General features: G+C 45.0%; 1 protein-coding gene across 2 annotated transcripts in view; it reads left to right on the plus strand.

Moving 5' to 3' along the window:
• The first annotated feature begins 1,042 nt into the window (after window positions 1-1,042).
• LOC126469622 (putative glutathione-specific gamma-glutamylcyclotransferase 2) overlaps window positions 1,043-18,447 on the plus strand; it is a 28,549-nt gene continuing 11,144 nt past the window's right edge. For both annotated transcript variants that reach the window (XM_050096744.1, XM_050096743.1), the window contains exons 1-2: window positions 1,043-1,271; window positions 18,262-18,297. In XM_050096744.1, the coding sequence (XP_049952701.1) occupies window positions 1,110-1,271; window positions 18,262-18,297 (198 nt within the window). In that variant the 5' untranslated portion in view covers window positions 1,043-1,109. The remainder of the gene's footprint in view (window positions 1,272-18,261; window positions 18,298-18,447) is intronic.

Here is an 18,447-nt window from a genome sequence, read left to right on the forward strand (position 1 = left end):
TATTATTGACACACCCCACACTTTAAAATAAGCGCCACGGAGCTTCACTATAGAAAAATGAGCTCGAGTCCAACTAAATCGACATCAATCGAATAGGAACGAAATGTGCCTACGCTACTTCATAATGGATGCAAATTGCAGATTGTCGGTATACCACATCTTCAGATGGTTATGCAGAAAAACGAAATGTAATAATTGGGTAAGCAGACGATCTGGACTTAAATGAAACCTGTTTATAACGGACACAGAATTTCAGCCTAACACAAAACGCAAAATGTTTTGAGTCAGAATACTTTTCACAATATTTCAGACCCATCGGTCGACGTAAAGACGAGAGTTTGCCCACGGAAACCTATTTAGAAGTCACAAAGCCCAGGAGCCGAATATTTATTAAGTGTTCGAATACTTGTTGCACGTCGGCTTGTTCAGTTTTAATATTTCTCGGCCTGCAATGTTAAATAATTCTACAGCCTCGGGCGTTCACAATGTAATTTCTTAGGCGCAAAGTATTTCTTGTCATAAAGTAGTTCAAATGCCGAAATATTTACATGTCCGATCGCTTGTTTACTCTGGCACTAACTCCATAGTTGTTAAAGCCGGCAGCGCCTTCAACCTGCTAGATATCAAAGCACCGCAGAGGCGAAATCGGAGTGAAATGTGAACGATGACAGCCGGAGGCAAGTCCGTATCTCAAGCACCATCGAGACAGCGACTGCATTCGCGCATATCGACAGCTTCCCGCAGTGTCATTCTGCTTGTGTACGCGGGTGCTGGTTGGCGGATGGCACTGACCGTTTGCTTAGTCACACTGAGAGCACGTGTGTGGAAGAGAGAGGTCTATCTGCGAGAGGAACGGAGAAGCTCGCAACTCATTGACAGCAGGCTGCTGCGTAGAAATCCCCGTGCCCGGTTACATCAGCTGACCGCATGCGCGCGCCGCCACCCGGCGGCCAATCAGATTCGAATACGCTTTCCCGCGCCGCCGTCCCTTCCGTCCCCCTCCCGCGGGCGACGCGCCTGCAAAAAGGCGGCGACGCGGCGCCGCTTTTACATCAGCTGAGAGCTCGCCAGTGGCGGCGGCAGCGGTTCGTGTTGTTGACAGGCCGGCTATGGCTGCGGATCATCACCAGACGGGGCTGTGGGTGTTCGGCTACGGGTCTCTTTGCTGGAACCCGGGCTTCGATTACGAATGCTGCCTCGTCGGATGCGTGCGTGGCTGGTCGCGGAAGTTCTGGCAGGGCAACACCACGCATCGTGGAACTGAAGGAAAGGTAAGCCAGCTTGCTACGCCGTGTAGTAGTTTTCTTTCGTCGCAAAACACTTCGTTATATCTTCGCCAGTGAATAAGCTGTGCCTGGTAATTTAGCACTAGTAAGACGACAAAAGAAGCTTTCCGGCCTCTGCGTTCGGACGCGGCAACCGAATGTCTGTCACTCGGTAACATCGTGAAGTTGACGAGACGGCTGCTCTATAGGCTGCCGTTTAATGCGTTATAATGTGCAGCTTTAATTATTTGTAACCTTGTGTGAATGTCGATTATAAAAGTTTAACAGAATGTCAGACGTCGTGTTCCGGATCTGGTATTTGTTAAGGTCACAGTTTTAATTTTTCACCGGACGATGATAGATATTTCATTGGTGTTGAAGCGCTGCTATTAATTTTTGAAAAAGTAGTCGAAACGATCTGCGAAAGTCACCCTTTTCTGTAATTATATATAGCGATTATGCAAAACTAGGATCCTTTGGTTCTCGCAGAAACTAATATGTTCAACGACTTGACGATTCAAGAAATGAAATTTGCGAGGGAAGCATAAATGTCGTTTCCGAGGACGTATCTAATGCTACAATATGGAACGTCACTCCTCACACGTGTCGTGATTTAATGTCGTATGACATACTGTTAGTGTGTACTGTCGCGTTTCCGGTCACATACAAAATAATGGTAATCATTGTACGATCCAGTCTGCAACTTAAAAGTCACTCGAAATCATCAAGTTTAGGCGACAGACGGCGGAAACAAGTTCTATACTAGTAAAATACACGCGCCAAGCGACTGCATTCCAAAGGAACTGTATCCAGCTGGGAGCTTCCTAAGCACAGGTGGATCCATCGCGGTGACCTTGAACTACTTAAAGGACATCAGTCGCTCACCTTTCACAGCACGGTCGTGCCCGGCTTGCCAAAAGCGTCTTTCATGCTTCCGTTAGTTTAAACGGCCAGTATTTATGTTGGTGACAGCATTCTGGCTTTGCTATCTTAGTGTTAATTCCAGTCGACTTTCTAATCGTTTCCGTGCATGAGTGTTGTATATTTGTTTAATATATATATATATATATATATATATATATATATATATATATATGTGTGTGTGTGTGTGTGTGTGTGTGTGTGTGTGTCTGAGAGAGAGAGAGAGAGAGAGAGAGAGAGAGAGAGAGAGAGAGAGAGACTGTACGAAGCGTACGAGACTGTTTCAGGAAGCAGCCAAAGAATACATACGCGATTACGGTTATTATCGTGCGGTGCCAATGCACGCATGTTTAATGTTATTTAAACCTCTCTAATTTATACAGGAAATGGAGAGAAGAATAAGAAGGAAAGTACACTGAAGATGGTATCCTTGGGAAGGGTGGAGGGGAGGAGGTGCTGATAGCCCCGTGACAAGAGTTGAATGTTTTCTTGTCTCACTTCAGAGTTCATGCCCTACCGCGCTGCCCTCTTTCCATGCTGTTTGCCGACGTATCAGTATTGCACTCCTTGATAATATATTCTTAAGGCAACGTCCTCACAACGAATCCAGTCTGTATTGTTTCTATAACAACTTTAGTTGATGGAGCCACATTACTCTGGGCATCAGAATATTCTGTGATATGAAGTAATTCATATTTTAATAACATGTAGGAGCGTGACAGACGTGAAATGAGCTTTCTAACTGGTCACGGACCTGAATCAGAACTTCAAAAAGTGAATGCCCTCACATTCGCCACTCGTGAAGTTGTGCATTTCAGTCCGACTCTCCGAAAGTTGGCAGTTGAACGTCATCAGTGCCTCTTGCGCGATTGTAGTGCAGAAATGCATCCACAAAATCATCCGACAGTCGGCAACAGAAGAATTGCTCTCATACCATAAGACAAATATCAGACAGTCACAATAACACTTTTTGTAGTTAAAAAGAGGTTCGAAGCTTGCAGCTAATTCCCACCCCCCTCCACCCTTCGACGACTGTATGATTTAGAGACGGGGAACCATCTCAGTTGGACAAGAACGAGGAATAAAATCAGACTGTAACGTTGTTGCCGGCCGGGGTGGCCGACCGATTCTAGGCGCTACAGTCTGGAACCGCGCGACCGCTGCGGTCGCAGGTTCGAATCCTGCCTCGGGCATGGATGTGTGTGATGTCTTTAGATTAGTTAGGTTTAAGTAGTTCTAAGTTCTAGGGGACTGATGACCTCAGAAGTTAAGTCCCATAGTGCTCAGAGCCATTTGAACCATTTTTTTGTAACGTTGTTGAAGGACGCATCTCATCATTATCCTGAAGTGTTTATGCAAACTAATATGAATGTGATCAGTCAGAGATTGCAACTCTGTTGCTGCTGAATGAGAGTGCAGTGTCTCAACACTTTTCAATTGTTTCCTTCCTTCCTCCCTGTGAAGAGACTGTATTAAGTCCTGAATTTACGCAAGTGAACAGAGAATTAGATATCTGCTAAATGCCATTGAACTTCAAGTTGTCACTTTGCATCGCGATGGGGAATTTCGGCATGGAAAACGTTGCCGCAGCCTTCCTCTCCGTGTTAGACAAAATGGAATGTAATCTGGGACACTTGTGATCCTCTGAACGGTGGGCAAAAGGGGAACACTACTGAGTCCCCAGGGGTGACTGCGTAGGTCACTGAAAAGTGGCCGGCCGCAGTGGCCTAGCGGTTCTGGCGCTGCAGTCCGGAACCGCGGGACTGCTACGGTCGCAGGTTCGAATCCTGCCTCGGGCGTGGGTGTGTGTGATGTCCTTAGGTTAGTTAGGTTTAAGTAGTTCTAAGTTCTAGGGGACTTATGACCTAAGATGTTGAGTCCCATAGTGCTCAGAGCCATTTGAACCATTTTTTGAACTGAAAAGTGTTTAGTTGGAGTAGTATCTCATATGGTTACTTATACTTAAGATGAAAACAATATTAAACATTTCGTTTGGCCCATATATTTTCCTGTAGTGCGGTATACAATTTTAATTGACGCTTGTACAAAGTGAGAGCTGTTCTTTCTCTTTTTTGTGCGAGTAAATTCCAGGTCACTGATTATTCTTTTGCGATAATAAAATGAAACATTCATGGAAGATAATTTCTGTATTTATATGAGACTTAAACAATATTGGATAAGTATGCAATAAAGGAAAATTTAGGCCAACCAAACGGTCACTTTAACGTCTAGCAAAATAATCGTGTTGAAACGCTGAACTAATTTCACTAACCTTGAAGAAGACTTATTAGATATGGTAAAGATACATTAGTTTCACTTCTGGCATTGTTTGTTAACATGAAAACTGCCGAGTTGCACCGTGGCTCAAAATCCACCTTAAACTGCCGGTCCCCCTATAACTGGCTGGGAATGTCAGTTCAGAGGCCGGAGGAAGGCAACGGCACAGCTATAGCAAGACCGTGTCTAGTAAAGCACTGCAGTGCTCAAACCAATTTTCAGGTTGAAGGCAGCTCTGCCTTAAAGATATGAAACTACACTGATCATTGCTGCGAGACGTGCAGGAAGAGAGTGAATCTGGTTCTGGAAGGTGTCGCCTGGGATATGGATCATGCTGACTCCAGTGCCGTGCCCTTTGTGCTAGGTTTCTCGGTCGAGGATCCGTGCTCGTAAACTCATCCTGATGTTCTTCGAACCACAGTGCGAGCTGTGTCACACGTTGCGTTGTCCTGCTGGTAGATGCCATCGTGCCGAGGAAAAACAAACTGCCGGGAGGGACGAACATGTTCCCCAAGGACAGATGTATACTTGTGTTGATCCATTGTGCGTTCCAGGATGGCCAGATTACCCAGGTAATGGCACGAAAACATTCCACAGACCATAACGGTCCCTCCTCCGGCCTGGACGCTTCCGACGACCGTTGTAGGGTGTTTACTTTCAGACGTTTCGAAGCATAAAGCGTGAGTCATCTGGAAATGCCCCTTGTCGCCATTCAGTGCAGTACTAGCGTGCAAATTACAGCCGGTGAACAACAGTCAGCATGGGTGCCCATACGCAGCCAACGTTCAGTGAATGGTCGTTGAGGTGACACAGTTGGTTGCCCCTTGGTTCATCCGGGCTATCAGTAGCTCAACAGCTGCACGTCTGCTCGTCCATATCCATCTCTGCAACCGTAGATCACCCCCTGTCATCTGGTGCACTACACTTGGCTCGTCGCCGGTTTTGAACAGCGCCATTTTGCCATGCACGGTATACTTTAATTACGGCGGCACGCGAGCAGTTTACAAACTTAGCCGTTTCAAAAATTCTCTCACCCGTGTTTCGAAAGCCAGGGATCATGCCCTTTTGGACGTCTTTTCCGCATTGCAGAAACTTCTTCTTCGTTTCCGCGTCCCCCAGTCACGCTTTATGTCCTCTCCACCTGTCGTCTGTGTGTGGATGTTGCAGGTTGACGTTCCAACAACCCTACCACAACAAAGGTCAAAATTTAATAATGATTGTGGTGTTGCTCACGCTGCTAAATACTGCATTTTCGGGCAACAACAATGTTATTATGTGGCAGGTGTCATTAGAGCACAGTTAATAAAGTCATTTCATGTAATAATGAATAAACTAGGCACTCATCTTTTCGTGTTTCCCATGCTGGTCTCGTTGTAAAATCATGGCTCAATCGTCGAAAATCTAGGTGGTGATGATTCCAAGCTCGGATGCAAAGAGGCCTAGGTTTTATTCTGCTATATTCAAAAGTTTTGTAGATGCGCTTCACAAACCATTCTTGAAGATTAAACTTGAAAACATCTTCCACACAGTCACTGTTAAAGTTCACATTTTATAAGCTGACTACAATATGCGTCTTTCCAACATCACGTCCAAGACTTGACTTTTTCTAGGTCCAACTCTCTAACAACAAACTAATAATCGCTTACGCGCCCAAAAATCAGAGTTACAAGTACGTCAAAGATCATAGTGACAAAAGAAAGAATACACATAAGAATAATATCATTGCAATATAAACATATCGATACATCGAAGTACCTCTACATTAATCAAATCAACTCTGAATGTTGTCTCAGAAATATGTTAAGTAGTTAACAGAAACACAGTAGAATATTGCTGGTAGGTTCAGATGAGCTGCCGTAATGGTTACGTAATTCAAGTACCATTACAATGTCGAACATAGGCGGTGGCAATATGAATCTGACTGGACCATTTAACAAAACTAGAGTGTACGTGAGTGATGTGGTGATGGATGTTCTTCAACGTGTCACGGGGTGACTATACACAACTTGTGAGCTGTTTCACGTGAGTCATGTGTAGGATGCCCCAACAAGAATGCACAATTTAAATAGCACGCCATTTTTGTTCCAGTTGATTGGAAACGCTTCCTATTGGTCAGTCGCCAAAACATTACAAATACGGGGAGAGTTCTTTGGGGCACTTGGTGAATTGCGTCCAGTTTTTGGCCACAGTAACGTACACTATTCGCCGACAGTTCGACGAGTGACTGTTAAGTTTGAGTAAAATGGTTCCTTGCTGATGTTTAGACTCCATAGCGACGTCGTACCAGCCGGTCTAATGAAAATATGGTTCCAGTTAATGAGTGTAACCAAAAGTCCCCGAAACTTGGTACACCGTCGATCACAAAAACCGAGCATACCGAGTAACATGCAGGAATTCTGACAGTAGATCATCATCTAAACTATCCATAGGTTCGACTAATGCCACAACTACTGTCAACAGGCTTTTTTCAGCGGCGTAAATTCGACAAATGTGTACTGGAAAACTAAAATTTGGATGACAATTTTGCAAGGAATCTCTAGCGTTGTGACGTATTTTCAAGTACACAACTACATCAACAATCATAACTGACAGATCTGGGGCTATGAAAATCATCGCATAAAACTTGAGCAGCAGATACATGCACATTCAGCCACTACTGCAGACATTGAGCAGACGGACTGATTGGCCCTTACTTTTTCGAAAAACCGCAGATAACGCAATTTTGGCAAATGATGTACGTTATTACAATATAATGAGTAAGTTCCTTTGGCCCCAACTGGAAGTGATGGGTTCAAATGGCTCTAAGCACTATGGGACTTAACATCTGAGGTCGTCAGTCCCCTAGACTTAGAAGTATTTAAACCTAACTAACCTAAGGACATCACACACATCCATGCCCGAGGCAGGATTCGAACCTGCGACCGTAGCAGCAGCGCGGTTCCAGACTGAAGCGTCTAGAACCGCTCGTTCACAGAGATGGCACCACCTGTCTTACCGCGTACGAATCACGGACATCGTTGCGGGAGAAAATTCTGTGTGTTGTCATCTCAGACCACTAAGAACTTGCAGCATGACTATTTCCTAAGGCATTACTTGAAATCACGTGTTAATACGAAAAAAAAGAACGAGTCCTGGGATAAAGGAGCAAACGTAGCGCGTCATTGTGAAAATAGCTCTAGAAATGGGAGGAAATGTCATTAAAAGTTTGGGAAAGGAGTTAGGGTTTGTCAGCACAGTTGTGGTGGACATTGTTTTTCACACGTAACCACATTGTGTGCTGATGAGTACAAAATATAAGGGGTATCCCACTGTGAGAGAAGACAGTCAATGCCTTCATAAAAAATGTTTTTGTGGTTGCCTACATAACCGTGATTGTATCCAGGCGTGCACCTTCTCGTCCGAAACGAATCGACGGCTACAAATCTCTTTCTTTAGGGCTCCAGAACACGGAAATGGTACGACGAGAGATCGGGACTCTGGAGGATGTTTAAGAGCTTCCCAGCGATAGTTCTGCAGCGTAGTCAAACCAACATTGGCAACAAGTGGCCTGCCCTTACACATTCCCCATACACTCCCGATATCTCCTCATTTCCATATTTTTTGGAGCCCTGAAGAAAGACATTCGCCGGCCGCGGTGGTCTAGCGGTTCAGGCGCTCAGTCCGGAACCGCGCGACTGCTACGGTCGCAGGTTCGAATCCTGCCTCGGGCATGGATGTGTGTGATGTCCTTAGGTTAGTTAGGTTTAAGTAGTTCTAAGTTCTAGGGGACTGATGACCATAGATGTTAAGTCCCATAGTGCTCAGAGCCATTTTGAAAGACATTCGTGGCCGTCAGTTTGCTTCGGACAGGCCTGGGTGCAATCATGGTCCCATGGGCAACAGCTAACATTTTTCCATGAAGGAATTCACCGTTTTGTCTCAGTGAGGTAGATATGTTAACAGTTGTGGCGATTACTTTTTAAACTGTAAACAGTTATCTTACTTTCTTTCTATCTGTCTCGTTTTCATTTGACTGCCCCTGATAAAAATATTTCCACTTTTCAACTAACTAATGTGCTTTATTCAAAAATGAAACTGTGCATTCGTACTGGGACAGTCTTCATCATTAATCATACAGGACGGATGAGTACGTTATCACATCATATAAACCGCTTCAGATTTACTGTCGTCATTATAGCAACACGCATCGATCACAGAGAAAAAAAATCATTCTGTGTTCTGGTACTCTGTTGTCTATTTTCGTAGATTCCATGTAATGACCAAACTGGAGAAAAAAATTTCCCTCACGATCACAACAGGCAGCCACTGAATCAAAGTGCATATTACGCACCATATACGGCCACGCCGTACAGTTGTTCTCTTGGTTGTTAGGGGCGCAAGAGATGGAATCTGGTGGATTTGGGCTTTGTCTAGCTTAGAGCTGGTGGGCTGGTCCCTCCATAACCGAAAAGTGGGCTGTGGTCGGGCTGAAGAGCTAGCGACTTTCCTCTTATGGCACAAGTTTTCCAGCTCCTGTCAGAAATGAACTTTTGAAGATTCTTGGCAGGAAGCATCATTTTCCACACAAGTGTAGTTAGCGAGGAAAGGAAATGGCCAGTGATATTGCCTGCAGTCTTGTTCTGAGACAACGGTTGTAAGATTGGTGGCTAGCGTTCTTGAAATCGGTCTGTCGGTCGGCAGCCATCCACGGTGTAGATGTCGTGTGTTGTATTAGGAAGATACTCATCCACGAGATAACAAAGTATTTTTCAAGAACGGCATCATGGAGCCGCCAAAACTGCAATAATGTGTTGTTATTCACAGACAACCAGTGTCTGTCAAGCGAACACAAAAATAGTTATCTGTGAATAAATATACGTCATAACAGCTGTTGGTGACTTCATGACACCTTTCTTTAATATATGTTGAAGCCCTGTCTACAGAAAAAGTATTTTTACATTAGGAAAAAATTGAACGTTTGTTTCCTGTACCCGTAAGTGGAACGCTGAGTAGTTTTACCAGTTTTTAAAGGCAAATTTTCTGTTTAGAATGTGTGAGACCAGTATTTCGGTTGTCTGAAGGACAGGTGGAATTTTTTGATTACTGCGAAGATTAGTCTAGAGCTTTCCGTTTCCGTACGTATCCAGCCACAACTGTTGGGGTTTTGTACGAAACTATCATCAGTGGACGTGTTGCTTCAGCCTGTGAACGCATTAATGGTGTGATAATCCTAACTGTATCAGATTAAGCCGATTTATCACCATATGGCACGAAAGATAAAGGTCTGTTGGGAATTAGCTAAATGTTCACCGCCACAATCTGGTTTCAGAAAGCTGACTCACTTATCTACTCTCTTGTGTAACGACAGAAAAAAGAGATAATCGCATCTCAAGAAATTGTCTGTTAAGAGTCTCAGCCATCTGGCGTGATCATGACAGCCTTGTTCACCATTCTCATTATTGATTTGTCTGATTAGATTCGAGTGGTACGGTGACTAGCGGAGTATGTATGTAGATGTAAATGTAGAAACCGGGGAAGTGACAGATAAAAACGGCCGTGATGAGGTGAAACACGTTTGACCAGTAGCATCACAAAATCCACTTCAGTAGTTCGACTGGTCGAGATTCAGGTTACTAACGACGAAAACGAAATATTTCGATACATGGTTTATTTCTTACCGTCACTCTTGGCATTGGCAATGCTCATAGATGGGAGCAAAACCTCTTTGCACCAATCAGTCAACTTTGCAAGTAGTGTGACACACATAGCTTTTACCATGGTACTCTGTGCTGGCTATCTCCTTTTGTTCCAGATGAACAGATAGTTTACAGACTGTATCGGAAACATACCAATACGATTCAAGACAAGTGACTTTCTGAACTTCAACAAAGAGTCTTATCGAAGAGAGTGACCAAATTACACTGATCAGCCAGAACCTTATGACTGACTACTGATCTACTATCGATGTAAAGCCGTCCAGGCGATAGCAGCATCACCTGGCGAGGAATGACTACTTGTCAGAGAAACGCACGGTGCATGTAGTATCTGTGAGCGTGCTGTCCGTGTGTAGATAGGGGAAGGCGTGCGGTCTATCTGCGTTTGACCGAGGACAGATTGTGATGGCTCGGAGGTTCAGCACAAGCATTTTGGAAACTGCGCGACGTGCGTATTCGAGGAGTGCTGTGGTGAGTGTCTTCAGCATGTGGCGAAACCAAGGTGAAACCTCGTCCAGACGTTGTGGGGCTGAGAGGCGACCCCTCATTATAGATGTCGGACGTCGTAGGCTGGGCAGATTGGTGAAACATGACAGGCGGCGAACTGTGGCAGAACTAACTTCAGACGTTAGTGCTGGGCAGAGTAAAAATGTGTCTGAACACACAGTGCACCGAACACTTCTAACGATGGGCCTCCCCAGCCGACGACCCATGCATGTGCCAATGTTAATATCACGACATCGTCAACTAGGACTGAAATGGACACGTGACCATCGGCACTGGACGTTGGAGCAGTGACAGAGCGGTGCATGATCTATTGAATCCCGATACCTTCTTCATCATGCCGATGAGAGGGCGCGAGTCAGTCGTCTTCCAGGTGAACAGTTCCTTGGCACCTGTACTGCGGTACGGAGATAGGCTGGCGGCGGCTGTGGTTTCACCGCCAGACACCACACTTGCTAGGTGGTAGCTTTAAATCGGCCGCGGTCCATTAGTACAAGTCGGACCCGCGTGTCGCCACTGTGTGATCGCAGACCGAGCGCCACCACAAGGCAGGTCTCGAGATACGGAATAGCACTCGCCCCAGTTGTACGGACGACGTAGCTAGCGACTACACTGACGAAGCCTCGCTCATTTGCAGAGCAGATAGTTAGAATAGCCTTCAGCTAAGTCAATGGCTACGACCTAGCAAGGCGCCATTAGTAACATTGCATGTATCTAAAGAGTCTCACTTGTATCGCCACAATCTCCAGATGTACCAAAAGGATGGATTAAAGTTAAGTATTCCAGAAGCTACGTACTTTTCTTTATAGCATTCATTACGTATCCTGTTTCAGACCTCACGCACCCTGCTTTGGCTTAGCGCGTGCCTTTTGGCTTCCTCTCATTGTGTCCTGGCTGTCTTGTCTAGACACAACAGCGGCTCCATCATGCACTGGCGATCATTCACGTGGGCATCGATTGGTCCAGTGGAGCTCGTGCAAGGCACTATGATGGCGAGGGGGTGTCGTACACTGTCTTCAGACAATGTACACCCCTTCATGACGATCGTGTTTCCCGACAACACTGGCACTTTTCAACAAGATAATTTCGCAATGTCATAAGACAAGGGATGTGATGGAAGTGATTCGTGGAACACAGTGGCCAGTTACAATTGATATGCTGTCCCCCCCCCCCCCCCCCAATGCACCAGATCTGAGCCCGATCGAACACATCTGGGACTTGATTGAACGTGGCGTCGGAGTCATCGCATCCCCCCCCCCTCTCCACCCCGGAATTTACCGGAGTTAAGTGACTTGTGTGTCCCTCATTGCTTCCATGCCACGACGCATGGCCGTGCCAAAGGTGCACATATTGGCTACTAGGTAGATAGACATAATGTTCTAGCTGATCGCTCTCTGTAGGGTGGTACGTACAATGCAACAGTAAATTTTTCTGATAATAATACGTTTCTCATAATGCCTCAGGTAATAGTTTATTTTAATAGAAAAACTACAGAAGCGCTTAATTTTTCATAAGATCGATATCGACCGTACAGCAAACGTCGAGTTATATGTCGTCCGTGACTCGAATACTGTGATAAACTTAACTACCTGTAAATAATCATTAATTAATCTATCCTCTCAGATAAAATACAAGCCGTGGATGTAATTGCGGCTTTCGGGTCGTTTAATACGAATGTCATGTCCTCCCACTGTCACAGCAAACGAATTCTGTCGCTTCGAGACTGAATGAAAGTCCCGAACATTCGTAACAGTTCAAAACTGTAGTTTGGACTAACATTCGAGTAAGGTACGCGCGTACGGCAGACAGTGCACTTGCAATCGAGCCATCGGTATGCGCCTTGGGAACTGTCTCTCGAAATATTTCTGAAGCTGCTAGTGAGTCATTGTTTCCCGAATAACATTCCTATCGGAGCTGCCGAAGTTAGAGCACTCTGGAAAAGTTTCTGTAGGGACTGGCAGAGAAGAAGGCGCGTAGGTAGATATCCAGTTGAAAAGACTGAAGTATTGTATGGTAAGTTTGCTGAAAGGATGCAGATGATGTCTAACGAAGAGATTGATGACCCAATTTATATGTCTGGGATAACTATATGAATTCAGCTGGTACGAGGTTCATTTAGAAATGAAATGTCTCATTCAGAAATTACCTCATAATCTGCTTGAAAATGAAAGCCCAAAACCATTGTATACTACCTGCTCGAACCTATTGTATCAATATATGAAACATAACTTACTCAAAATGTGATAGTTGATAGAAAGAAGATTGTTAGAAAAAACTAAAAGATATTGATCGATGAAAAAAAGATTAAGAGAAGTTACAGGAGTTGGGCTGTTTTGAAACTGAAATAGACATCGGCTGGGCGTACATCTAGATGAATTCTTCGTAACAAAAAACGACAAAGGTATTGACGCGAACGGAAGGTGGGCAGAGGACATTTAGGAGACAGGTACGCCATATTTGCATTTGTAACGCTGAGTTCTCTCATATCCTGACAGATCAGGAAGAGGTCTTGATCCAGTAGATCGTGAAAAACTCTTATAACGATGCTATTCGTACACATTGTACAGACAGCACTTGCTGGAGACGTATCTGTGAGACCGTGAGAAATGTCCGAGAGGGTAAACGACGATTTGAATCCAGCTCATCACGAAAGCGAGTCCGTAGCATCACCTCGCTCGGTCCTTAAGTGAAATTTAGGAAGTAGGAGAGTGGAAGTGATTGAAGCTTCGATCTGGGTCGTGAAGCTGGTTACACGATTGTCGTTTAAGTACACTACTGGTCAATAAAATTGCTACAACACGAAGATGACGTTCTACAGACGCGAAATATAACCGGCAGGAAGAAGATGCTGTGATATGCAAATGATTAGCTTTTCAGAGCATTCACACAAGGTTGGCGCCGGTGGCGACACCTACAACGTGCTGACATGAGGAAAGTTTCCAACCGATTTCTCATACACAAACAGCAGTTGACCGGCGTTGCCTGGTGAAACGTTGTTGTGATGCCTCGTGCAAGGAGGAGAAATGCGTGCCATCACGTTTCCGACTTGGATAAAGGTCGGATTGTAGCCTATCGCGTTTGCGGTTTATCGTATCGCGACGGTGCTGCTCGCGTTCGACGAGATCCAATGACTGTTAGCAGAATATGGAATCGGTGGGCTCAGGAGGGTAATACGGAACGCCGTGCTGGATCCCAACGGCCTCGCATCTCTAGCAGTCGAGTTGACAGGCATCTTATCGGCATGGCTGTAAGGGATCGTGCAGCCACGTCTCGATCCCTGGGTCAACCGATGGGGACGTTTGCAAGACAACAACCATCTGCACGAACAGTTGGACGACCTTTGCAGCAGCATGGACTATCAGCTCGGAGACCATAGCTGCGGTTACCCTTGACGCTGCATCACAGACATGAGCGCCTGCGATGGTGTACTCAACGACGAACCTGGGTGCATGAATGGCAAAACGTCATTTTTTCGGATGAATCCAGGTTCTGTTTGCAGCATCATGATGGTCGCATCCGTGTTTGGCGACATCGCGGTGAACGCATATTGGAAGCGTGTATTCGCCATCGCCATACTGGCATATCACCCGGCGTGATGGTATGGGGTGCCTTTGGGTTACACGTCTCGGTCACCTCTTGTTCGCATTGGCGGCACTTTGGACAGTGGACGTTACATTTCAGATGTGTTACGACCCGTTGCTCTACCCTTCATTCGATCCCTGCGAAACCCTACATCTCAGCAGGATAATGCACGACCGCATGTTGCAGGTCCTGTGCGGGCCTTTCTGGATACAGAAAATGTTGGACTGCTGCCCTGGCCAGCACATTCTCCAGATCTCTCACCAACTGAAAACGTCTGGTCAATGATGGCCAAGCAACTGGCTCGTCACAATACGCCAGTCACTACGCTTGATGAACTGTGGTATCGTGTTGAAGCTGCATGGGGAGCTATACCTGCACACACCATCTAAGCTCTGTTTGACTCAATGCCCAGGCGTATCAATGCCGTTATTACGGCCAGAGGTTGTTCAGGGGTACTGATTTCTCAGGATCTATGCACCTAAATTGCTTGAAAATGTAATCACATGTCAGTTCTAGTATAATATATTTGTCCAATGAATACCCGTTTATCATCTGCATTTCGTCTTGGTGTAGCACTTTTAATGGCCAGTAGTGTACTTCGCGTCCGATCTGTCGTACAGTTGTTATCTGCAAGATGGTTTCCCAATACTTATACAAAGTCGAGTTAACCAGGATGTAGTCTCATCATAAGAGTTTGCTGCAGCGCATGTGGGAAACTTGCACATCTAAAAACTTGGTTCCACGAAAAGGGATAATAAGTAATGAGCAGTTGGCGTAGTGCAGGCAGTGAGGTGGTGGCATATTTTTATCTGTTCAGAGCGACCGGCGCGCGGCCGTGAGCCCGTATTCTTAGCGCGGCACAAGGCCTTCACGTGCACCAGACACACGACGCCAAAGTCGACGGCCGGCCTTGCTGGCGCCCACGTCACGCGCCCGCTTGTCTCCGCCTCGTGCCGGCTCTCCACCTGGACCTTTAAATCTCCACCTGCTGTCCCTCTCCCACACTTGAGGGCTTGCCACGCACGCCCTCCATCTGCACACTCCTCCACACATACCCACTCATCACGTCCTTTTATAGCGTCATTGGCACTGTGTCTCCGCCAGATTCGGAGAGCAAGCAAGGACATGTGAGAGAGGTCCTCGTGTAGTGTACATCTGCTTATTTACGATCGTAATGTCAGCAGCAGTGAGGAATCTTCGCAGGTACTGCATAGAAGAGCATTTAATGGACGCTCTGGAAGAAATTGAAATTTGTAGCGCCTTCAAAGAGCAACCGAAATATATACTCAGTGAACTAACGGACCTCAGACATAAGAGATTTTTGATCGCTGTATTATTTACTAGGCAACCGCCTTGCCGCAGTGGATACACTGGTTGCCGTCAGATCACCGAAGTTAAGCGCTGATGGGCGTGGCCGGTACTTGGATTGGTGACCATCCGGGCCGCCATGCGCTGTTGCCATTTCTCGGGGTGCACTCAGCCTGCTGATGCCAACTCGACCGAATAGTAGCGGCTCCGGTCAAAGAAAACCACCCTAACGACTGGGAGAGCGGTGTGCTGACCACACGCCCGTCCTATAAGCATCCTCAGCTGAGGATGACACGGCAATCGGTTGGTCCCGATGGGCCACTTATGGCCTGAAGACGGAGTGATTATTTACTCTAGTATGCTATCAGTACACTCTTTTAGCTATCTAAACGCCCACTGTGATTTACATCGTCCACTCAAGATTACGCTACAGAAAAGGAAGTGTCATGATCGATAACTTGCTGCTGACTAGTTACTCTTTGATGTACATACGTCTTACATTGTTATCTTCACCGCACGTTGACCGACTTCAAGTTGCTTGTAAGTAACAAAAATCCATGTATCATGTTATTCGTGTCATTGATATCAGCCGTTTCCTGTATGATCGTCAAGTGTGGCACAGCCCTACAAGGCTGATGTCATTTTTAGCCTGTTTCTACGTCGTAATAAGACATGGATTCTTGTAAATATGTGAATACTAACAGACTGTAAATTTATTCTCCTTTTATGTATTTCCTGTTACTTTGTATGATATCTTTGTAAATGCTTGACAACGGCATGTAATACAAAATTGCACTAGCACAATAAAAATACTTACAACCAAAAGAGGAAATGACGTCAGTTAAGGAATTTATAGGCTCTGTCGACCAGCATTACCAAAAGTTAACTCACAAAGGAGACGGCAATGAAAACTGTTGCACCATGAAGTACCAGTCCGATTTATTAAACATTGTGGAGATATATCTCTTATAAAGGGCGTTAAATGACTAAAGTTTCATTTCATTTGGAATTCATGCCCATCGTTCACGTCAGTACGACTTTTGACCCTCACAGGCAAAAATACACTGCTGGCCATTAAAATTGCTATACCAAGAATAAATGCAGATGATAAACGGGTATGTGTTGGACAAATATATTATACTAGAACTGACATGTGATTACATTTTCACGCAATTTGGGTGCATAGATCCTGAGAAATCAGTACCCAGAACAACCACCTCTGGCTGTAAAAACGGCCTTGATACGCCTGGGCATTGAGTCAAACAGAGCTTGGATGGCGTGTACAGGTATAGCTGCCCATGCAGCTTCAACACGATACCACAGTTCGTCAAGAGTAGTGACTGGCGTATTGTGACGAGCCAGTTGCTCGGCCACCATCGACCAGACGTTTTCAATTGGTGAGAGATCTGGAAAATGTGCTGGCCAGGGCAGCAGTCGAACATTTTCGGTATCCAGAAAGGCCCGTACAGGACCTGCAACATGCGGTCGTGCATTATCCTTTCTTTATCTTTTCTCTTGCTTATTCGCGCCGGCCAGAATGGCCGTGCGGTTCTAGGCGCTACAGTCTGGAGTCGAGCGACCGATATGGTCGCAGGTTCGAATCCTGCCTCGGGTATGGATGTGTGTGATGTCCTTAGGTTAGGTTTAATTAGTTCTAGGCGATTGATGACCTCAGAAGTTAAGTCGCATAGTGCTCAGAGCCATTTGTACCATTTTGAACTTATTCGCGCTGAAGTCGATCGTGAAGTTCTGTACGAAATTACCACCTCATCGTATGAGAAGGCGATCTGTGCGTCATCTGTGTAAACTTCCGCTGGGAAGATTATCTGTTAATACATTTCGTTTCATTTACATGATGAAATAATAATTTTGCATTCTCTAGAATTTTTTCAACTCGGAGATATTCTTTGCGGCTAGATTTCGACGGAGTTCATGTTCGCGGAATTCTAAGATAATATTCTTCAAACAACAAAGATTATCTTTCGAGCTTTTAGAAAACAAAAAAATTCCAGTAATTAGCCATTCTCTCTCCTAACTAATAAGGAGAAAATATCTTAATACTGTTGCGATATGTGTGTAGAAAAGCATTTTTTCAGGTTCCTCTATATTATGATATATAAAAGAAAAAGGATTTTGGCCATTGCAGGAATCAATGTCCAGCCATAGTGTAGATGATAGAGAGACCATTCCAGAGGAATCATCAGTTCAGCTGGCCTGGGGCAAATTAGTAGGCATAGCCTTTTTTAAGGAGCCTTTTGAGCATTGAGCTGGATATAGGGAAACAAGGGAGGATCTAATACAGAACTGTTGGACCGAGATGTGAACTTAGATTCTACCAAATGCGAGTTAAGTTGTTCAACCAGTTCACTGCCACTCTCATTGTAGGCGCAGATGAGATCGTTTAATGAAAAGACAAGTTCTGACTCCGTATTCCGTAAGAACATTGCGTAATATGGTTTCAGTGTTTATATAAAGTCTTGTAGTGAAGCAGCATAGTGGTAGTCATATTTAAGTAATAACTGATACATGCGTAGCTAAGAATTGGTATTAGTCTAACTGAAGTCCTTCTTTACTATGCCTACGATTTTCGTGTTTATAGTTATCTGGTATACCAGCAGCAATGTACTTACAAGTTACTATTATCAAAGATAACTTCTTCCTTCAAATTTTGTATATAGAAACACTAATTGTAGTTTCTCTTTTGTCAACAGCCCGGCCGCGTGGCGACGATGGTTCAGGCGAAAGAGGTGAGACATGACATTGTTTTGTTTTGATAACGTTGAACATTAAACATCTCTGCGACATTAAGCAGTGCAAGCGGAACGCTGTTTGCTTATCACTTTTGAGATATCTACAAAAGTGGTTCAACATGTAAATGTTCCCTTCTACGTCATATA

This window comes from Schistocerca serialis, chromosome 3 (genome assembly GCF_023864345.2).
Source record: "Schistocerca serialis cubense isolate TAMUIC-IGC-003099 chromosome 3, iqSchSeri2.2, whole genome shotgun sequence".
NCBI classification, from domain to species: Eukaryota; Metazoa; Arthropoda; class Insecta; order Orthoptera; family Acrididae; genus Schistocerca; species Schistocerca serialis.